The sequence below is a fragment of the Cotesia glomerata genome, unplaced genomic scaffold, assembly GCF_020080835.1.
Source record: "Cotesia glomerata isolate CgM1 unplaced genomic scaffold, MPM_Cglom_v2.3 scaffold_166, whole genome shotgun sequence".
NCBI lineage: Eukaryota > Metazoa > Arthropoda > Insecta > Hymenoptera > Braconidae > Cotesia > Cotesia glomerata.
In genome coordinates, this window is record NW_025402064.1 from 5,924 (window position 1) to 14,926 (window position 9,003).

Below are 9,003 nucleotides of genomic sequence, written 5' to 3' on the forward strand. Positions count from 1 at the left end.
CGTTGGGAAAATTAATGAAGACATTGGAATCTGCAATAAGGGTAAATTTGTATTAAGGACTTAAATTTAAATAATTTACTTAGGAATAATGAATCTCTGACGATGTGCACTGGATTTAATGCATTACAATTCCGAAGAGTTAAGATGAGACTCTCGAACTTGAAACTTGTTGGATTGCTATTAGGGTCTCACGACTATTGTCAGTTCTTCAACTCGACCGAAACATTCAACAGGAATTAACATAACTTTGATGGTGGTTCAACTTGTCTTGAGAGATAATAAGTGCTTTTGAATTATTTATTAATTAAACTAGTTTTGTAAAAAAATAAATTATGGAATAATATTTGAAAGCTTGTTCATTATAATTACGCGCATCACATTAATCTCAAGTAACAAGTAAAATAATTAAAAAAAAAAAATTCATGCCCTACTTTTTTATGACAAGATTACTTTTTGAAGTCAATAAATTACGGCGCCGAAAAATTCGTACTGCGTAATTTGTTTTAGATTTGGCATTTAGCCAATATATATCACCGCGCTATTGATTGCAATTAAATATATAACTTCGGAAGCACAAATAAAGTTCAAAAAATTTTTTTACAATAAAGTATGTATCATAATAATAATATCTAACTACTTTGCAGTTACTATGTGACTGCCGTGGCTAGTGAACTATAAATAAATAAAATTTTGCTTTATTAAATAATAAATTTTGTTAAATTGCACTGTACTTTTTTAACTATTGACGTTTTTAAAGATATAAGCTCATTCAGATGTTACACTCATTGAGAGCTTTCATTTGAGTACCCACATGCATTTTTGATATATTTTTCATATATACATATATATAATATATATGAAATATATGAAAAATTGATGTAGGTACACAAATGAAAGGTCTTAATGAGTGTAACATCGGGATGAGCTTATATCTATAAAAATGCCAGTAGTTCACGAGATACAAGGTCATTTCTTAATTATGATAAATTACACTGTACTTTTTTAATTATTGAAGTTTTTAAAAATATAAGCTCATCCCGATGTTACACTCATCAAGAGCTTTCATTTGAGTACCCACATGCATTTTCATATATTTTTCATATATACATATATATAATATATATAAATATGTGAAAATTTGATGTGGGTACTCAAATGAAAGGTCTCGATGAATGTAACATCGGGATGAGCTTATATCTTTAAAAATGTCAATATTTCACAAGACATTTGTTAAATTGCACTGTACTTTTTTAAGTATTAAAGTTTTTAAAGATATAAGCTCATCTCGATGTTACACTCATCAAGAGCTTTCATTTGAGTACCCACATGCATTTTTGATATATTTTTCATATACATATATATATATAATATATATAAATGTATGAAAAATTGATGTGGGTACTCAAATGAAAGGTCTTAATGAGTGTAACATCGGGATGAGCTTATATCTTTAAAAATGTCAATAGTTCACAAGATACAAGGTCATTTCTTAATTATGTATCTAGAGATAGAGCATTTTCGAATGCAGCCAAAATACTTATCATCATAAATTGACTATCAGTAAGAATAATATGGAACCTTGAAAAGGAACAACCCCAGGTCAAGACCTTTCTAATGATACCAAATTTAACCATAAAAACCCATTTTATCATATAAATACACTTACCACAAAATTTTTCTCATTCTCTTAATAATATAGATTAAAAAAAATTAATTTTCACTCTAATAAACTCATTCTAAATATAACTATTAAATTTTTTATCCTTCATATTCAATACAAAATACAAAAATATAAATTTCAGGATTAAATACGACATACTTCATTCAAAGCTTAAACCTCCTCTAAAAAGTATCCAAGCGCGAGTGGAATAAGAACATAAAAATATCAACTGAAGCATGTATTAAATTTTTGTTCATAATATATTCCCTCGATTATTAATTGTTCCATTTCTATGACACAAACACGAACAAGCGAAAAAATAATAGAAAAAAAAATTCACACTTTCATTCATTCAGACAAAAGAACCAGCTTGGAATTATTTTTAATTTCATAATCCTGCGTAGGCGGTTAAGGTTCAAGGTTCGTTAATGACGCAGTTGTTTACTCAGCATTCAATATAGCTATAACTATTAATTAGCGATGAGACGCCAGAGAGCTACCAATTACCGAGTTCGGTCTCGTGTAGATCATTTGGGTCATTTCCTTCTAATTTATCCGCTGACGGGACTGTAATTATCGTGTCGAGCCCAAGGGTCTTATGATAAAGACATTAATATGATATCCACGTCCCGAAGTTCCATGTAGTCTTCTATGTAATCAGACCCGACGTCAATTTAGTCTTTGCATAGGAAAAAGCTCTTAATAAAAATAAAAATAAAAATATAATTGATCGAGTTTTCCGGACCACTGAAGATGTCTAAATGTTCTAGATGAGAAATGCAAAGTGACGCAGTTAATTGTCAAGTACAACTGACTGAATTGGATCACGAAAATAGCTGACTATTGGGACACTCAGTAGCTATCCGATTGAAATGTGTAGCTTGTGGAAATTACGGTAAGGAAATTCGCCCTGATTTTACCTCACTAGAGATTGACATTATTCTTGTCCTTGTCATCAATCTGGATTTTGGTTGGAAACAATTGCTGAATTGTGGAGCGTAGTAATGAGAAAATTCGCCAATTAATCTTTAAATTGGACTTTTTTTATTGAGTTGATAGCGAATTTAGTTTAACGTGAGACAAACGTAACATATTGAAGGCTCTAATAGCCGCCATAAAGTACAAAAAAGATAAAAAAAATTTCCAGGACCTTATTTTACCTCTGTATAATTTTTCACTTCGGAATAATTCCATCATTATATTCAACAGCGCGTAAATCTTTCTGTGTAGATTAGGTCTCCGAGCACACAGAATTTATATTTTGACGTAGAAAAATGCTAGATAAACAATTCAGTTTCACAGTAGAGCAAACAAAGTCCTGAGAGACGTATCTTCGTGTCCAAAACATGCCCGACATGAAAAAATCTACCATCAATCTGAGAACAAAATAAAAATCTCACTAGTCAGAGAAATAAAAATGCCATTCAGCCACTTGGATATGTGTTTTTTTTTTTTAGTTTTCCGAACTACTAAAGGAATTTTAAAAAATTATCAAAAGTCGGCAAGTAAAAGCTTAATCTGGAGATAATTATGTGAACTTTAATATTCATTTAATAGATTTAAGCTATTTTTTACGGCTAAAAAATTATTTTAAGATAAAGGCTCGAAATACATGTACTGGAAAATTTTTTCAAATTTTCTAAAGTAGCAAAATAAAAAGCCATTCGGCCGCACCTGGTATGGATAGGTAAATTTCTTGGATGGATATTGAAAAAAATATGTAATTTAAAGACAAAATACTAGAATATTTTTTTAATTTTTCAATTACCAAAGGAATTTAAAAATTATCAAAATTGGGCAAATAAAAGCTTAATCTGAAGATAATTATGTGAACTTTAACATTCATTTAATAGATTTAAGCTATCTTTTACGGCTAAGAAATTATTTTAAGATAAAGGCTCGAAATACATGTGTTGGAAAATTTTTTCAAATTTTTAAAGTAGCAGAATAAATTCGAAAAATAATCAAAATTAGACGAACAATAGGAAAAATTAAAGGTAATTACGTGAAATTTAAGATAAATTTGATAGATTTGAGTTATCTTCCACGGTTTGAAAATAATTTCCATAAAATTGACAGAATTATAATTTTTTGAAAATAAAAAAAATTTTCAAACACCCACAACTCGTAAACTAACCGGCCGATTTTGCTCATCTTCGAACTAGATCTTGGTATTGATCCACAGAATGAGTCCACAAAATTTCATGACGATCCGTTGAGAACTGTGAACGCAATCCTGCTAACATCTCGCGTTATATCGCATAAATATATAAACTTTTGAGCCAATGCTATTTTTCGACATAACTCTATGAAATAAAACATATTATAACAAAATTTTCTTAAAATTACGACATGAGAGCGTCTGCAACAGATAAATTTGTAAAGAAAATAAAAAGTTGAATATTTCCATTAAATATTTATTTATCTGGTAAGTAAACATCAATTTCAGTCCAAAATTACTTATCCGATCTCCGATTCTGCGACGATTTAACTTCATCTGTCTGAATACATTCGATTGCTTTCCATTAAAAGACCTGCTAATGCTTTCTGCACAAAGACTCTTCGTAGCACAATAGTGCTACTGGCACTATTGAGATAGCTTAAAGTGCATCTTTAATCTAACCTTTTCGGTGGTTAGAGCATAAAGTGAATCTCGCAAGCTCTCAAAAGAGCGACGTAAAAAAAAGATAAAATTTAATATCGCTCTTATCATTATAACGGGTTAAATATTAAACAAGATCTAATTATTAAAACCAATTAGGTGGCGCATTGATTTTAATGGTACGATAATGAGAGGTCATCGGTTTAATTGCTTATCTCGGGAAATTTAATCAGGGTAAATCTGTGATATGAATTTTCTGCGAGCGTGCAAGAAGCCATTTGCGATCACTTTATCGCCGGTCTTCTTCCTGGTTTAGTGTCTCCTCTAAAGTCCGATAAATTTGTGTCAGTAGAGCGACCGCTCGTTTATACTCCACTGGGATTAATTTTTTGTTCAAGCTTTGAATATTGAGTTTTCACACGATTTACATTTAGTAATTTACATTCAGTAATTTATTCAAAATTACATTTCTTCTTTTTGTAATGTATAAACCTGACATTATTTATAATTATTTTTATGTCGATAAAAATTTCAATATTTATTGGTGTTAAAACGATTTTATTTATACAATAATTATTATATGTTTTAATAAAATTTTAAATACGGCAAAAAATGGAAAAGTTTTACTTATTTGTATTTTACTTTGATCGGAATTGGATGCAAATAATTAGATAAGTTGCACATGTACCAATCATCTAAAAAAAAAAAAAAAAAAAAAAAAAAAGTGTAATTAGTTAAAAGCCATTTTAGATTGAGAATTTTAGGATAAAATAATTACAGTCGCTAATAGTGAGCGGTCCAATGGAATAATTCCGTAGGCAGTAAATTCGACTTTTTGAGACGAGATTTCGTATAAAAAATAGTCCAACTATAATTTTTAAAGAATGTGTGATAATGATAATTATAAAAATTGATTGTAAATAAATAAGCTTACCTCTTTTTCAACTTTTTCATCCACTGTGCAGCGATCTATCAGATAATTAATTATAACCGGTGTTTCGGTGCTCTGAAAATATTCCAAGTATTAAAAAATGTTGATTATAAACTGAGAAAAAATTTATTTTGAAAAAAATGAGCAATTTTTTAATAAAAGATTAATTTATTTTTCAGCTGAAAAAATGAAAATTTTCACAATAATTTTCTTGTAAAAAAAATTTTCTAGATTTAAAAAAATAAAATTTTGGATGAAAATTCGCAAGTAATTTATCTAAAATTTTTTTTTCCAAATTAAAAAAAAAGTTTTTGAAAATTTTGCATCAAATAAATTTTTTTTATCAGTGTAAAATGATAAAACTAATTTACCTCGTTAATGGTCTTAGTAACGTAATTGGTCAATACAAAGATGGCAATATTCATCCAAACCACAATAGATAAATCGATCATCATTAAGAAATCAATATGATACGTTTTTAAGTAATGCAAAATAGTAGAATAAATAATAATTGTACTTGTTTGGCCTATGTAAACAGTGACGTGCAAAATTTTCAGTCCAAAAATCAGAAACTTTTGGGAAATTTCGCATAGTTTTATGTAAGCAAGTTTTAAGTTAACTATGTCGTAAAGCAAAGACCCACGCAGAAGTGACATTTTAGTGACGGACAATGTGTTGGTTGAATCTTCATAGCTTTTGATGTCACCTAGCTTAGCTAGAGTCGAATTAATACTTTTGAAGCGCTTGTTGATCGTGTCCAGCAGCATCGAGTATTGAAAAATTATACAATTATAAATAAGAGCCGGAGAGAAGACAATCGGTATCATATATATTTCATGATAAAAACAAAGAACTATAATAAAACTTAAGGAAATCACGAGATTCGTTATGAAAATTACATGAATCGTGTTTGAGTTGTCAATTTTGAAAAACGCGCACTTTTGCAGTCTTTCGTCGACATACTTTAACTGATTCAAAATTACTATTATCTTCTTTTGTCCAATAGTTAATATTACGATAAAGAAAATTAACAAGTTAAAATTAAAATATATCAGAAATTGTAACATTACAAAGGAAAAGATTATTTCTGATGAATCTTCAGTTGAATAGTTGTTGGTCTTCAAAACATACACAAGAATTAGAACTGCCGTCGTTATTAACAAAATGTTGTAGAACGATCCGAGGCATGAAAACTTGTAACTATTAGAGACTCTTCTATTTTTTGGATTGTTTGCTGGAACAGTATTTAGGCTCCAGGGTGACAAACCCAACATCTTCAAAATAACGTATTCAGCATAAGCCAGATTTCGGTGACACGCTGAGTCGTGTTGGTTGAAATACATTTTTTTTATTAGATAACGTGCTCTGTTGGCTGAGAAACGTTCGTTTGCTGGTAACGGATAGATAATGATGACTGAAAGGGCTGTGTAATGTTTGTACTCGGTTGCGTGAATACTTGTAATTGTTTTTTTTCATTAACTTAACAGTATTGATAATCTGATCTCTGCAAATGTATTTCTAAGTAATTGAATGGAATGTTGTGATAAATAAATTTTAAAAATGATAAAAAGTATGTTTATTATTCGCTTAGATAGATAGATAGATAGATAATAATTTTATTGATTCTGGAGCCTAGGCTCCCTCAGAACCATCATCAATGAGAATAATTAGATAAGTTACAACCTTATCAACAATCTGAAAATAATCATTTAATTAATTTAATAGAAGCTATTTTAATTAATTAACAAATTCAAGAAAATCAATTATACTTACGGTTGCTAAAGGAGTGAAAGCGTGGGTCTATTGAAATCATCATGCTCTTCGTGCAGGATGTGTGAATTTCAACTTTTCGAAGCGAAAGCTCTACGTAGAAAATTAAGCAGCTTAAAAATTTACTGGAACTATTTTAGTAAAAAAGGATTTATTTACATCGCAATTTCAATTCATTTCAAATAAATTTACTTCTCTTTTCAATTCTTCAAATCCGTCGAATGTAGCCATCCGCTTATCAGTGTGTTTATAATAATTGATGTTTCTTTCCAGTCTGAAAATTTTTTGTGCATCAAAATTAAAAATGTTTTCTTAACTTCATAAGTCAAGTAAGTGCAATTTTGTTAAAGTGCCTAGTTATGGAATTAGCGGGAAGTTGCAAGATATGGCTCTTTAGGGTCCCAGCTTGGTTTCCTAATTTTGATTTCCCAAGAATAAATGAATCACATACCCTGATTGATTACTTTCGAAGCGCAAGAAGTAAGCACAACAAGTTGAATTGCTATCCATATCGAAATTGTTCCTTTGAGACGTGATCTGATAGAAATGTACATTTCTATTACAAAAGTATGAATTTCAATCCCATAATACTAAAGCTTGAACATGGTTGAGCTACAACGCTTTATAAAGGACAGCAAGTAATAATGGAATTCCGAAAAAATCGTCAGTTTTTATGCAGATGTCACACAGCTTGTTGTATGCTTGCCTAATATTAATTACATCGACAAGCACTGACCGGCGCAAATGGCTGAGGTTTGGTAAAGCGACAATCGACGGAGTTCAGGTATCATTAATCGGACTTGTTTGTTTACCTAGCTTTTATGAGATTTGAATTGATCAACTTGAATCTTTCATCAATCATTTTTAATATGATGATGTACTGCATTATTATAGAACCGTAAACAGCAATGATGCAACAATTAGACAAAACTTTCAACCGTGAGGGCAAATTCGATTCTAGTGACATTTAAGCAAAACGAATCGTTATATCTAAGTAGAATATAAAATTAATGTTAAATTTGCTGCTTTTTATTGAAGAAAAACCACACTTGTGCGATAACACGTCGAATTTGTAGATTTCATTGAAAACTCTTATTAATTTCTTCTGCTGAATCGTATAATATAAAATGATAACGTTGCCATAATTTATAGCTAAATTTGTCATTAAAGACAACTTGGGGAACTGGGGAAATAAAGTGACAAAGGGGGAGTGAGGGACCTTACTTCAGTAGGAATTTTTCGGTAACCGAAAAATAATTCAGGACAGCCCAGACCGGGACCTGAACCCGGATCATTTGGTTACGCGCCAAAGCGCTCTACCAGTTAAGCTATCCGAGACATTGTCCGTAACTACCATTCCCGCCACCATGTAGATCAATTTGAAACATAGTCACTTCTTGATTATCTGGATCAACATTTTTCAGCGCTTCATTGATAACTCACGAAAACATACCAGTAGCTAGAAAAATATTGTAAAACGATCCGAGGTACGAAAATTTGCAGTTGACTCACGCCGTTTTGGTTTTTGAAATGTTTTGTGGAGTATTCAATGACCAAGGTGACAGTCCCACGATTTTAAAGTAAAATGTTCAATAAAAGTTGACTTTCGGAAATGCACTGAGTTTAGATAGTTGTGACGCATTTTTATAAATTTTTATAACAGGATATGTTGAAAACTATCACTCTGTACTGGATAAATGCCAGAAGAAGACTAGTGTAATGTAACTGATCGGGGTAATGCCTCGTAATGGATTGCGTGAATACATATAATTTTTTTGTTTTAACTTAAATGTGTTTAGGATCTGATAATTAAGCCACACTATCTGTTCTATGCCAGCAGAGAAGAAAGCGTTTTTAAGCCTTCAACAAAGGGATGAAGGTTACTTTATGATGTAGATTGTTACTGATACTGATATCGATTGAGTGACTTTATTGCAAAACTTTTCAATTTCTCTGTATGTGAAGCGGCGCACGAAAACGCGAAAGCGTTTCTCACGATAAATGAAACGGTTAAAACACCCTGGAACTGAACGAGTTTGA

At 30.6% G+C, this 9,003-nt stretch overlaps 1 protein-coding gene across 1 annotated transcript; it reads right to left on the bottom strand.

The window, feature by feature from the left end:
- Nucleotides 1-4,865: 4,865 nt before the first annotated feature.
- On the bottom strand, nt 4,866-5,724 carry LOC123273923 (putative gustatory receptor 28b). The gene is made up of 4 exons (XM_044741409.1): nt 5,565-5,724; nt 5,197-5,268; nt 5,041-5,130; nt 4,866-4,957 (listed from the first exon to the last, which is right to left on the bottom strand). Exons 1-4 carry the CDS (start codon nt 5,646-5,648, stop codon nt 4,901-4,903), a joined length of 303 nt encoding a protein of 100 aa, XP_044597344.1. The 5' UTR covers nt 5,649-5,724; the 3' UTR covers nt 4,866-4,900.
- Between the last annotated feature and the right edge of the window lie 3,279 nt (nt 5,725-9,003).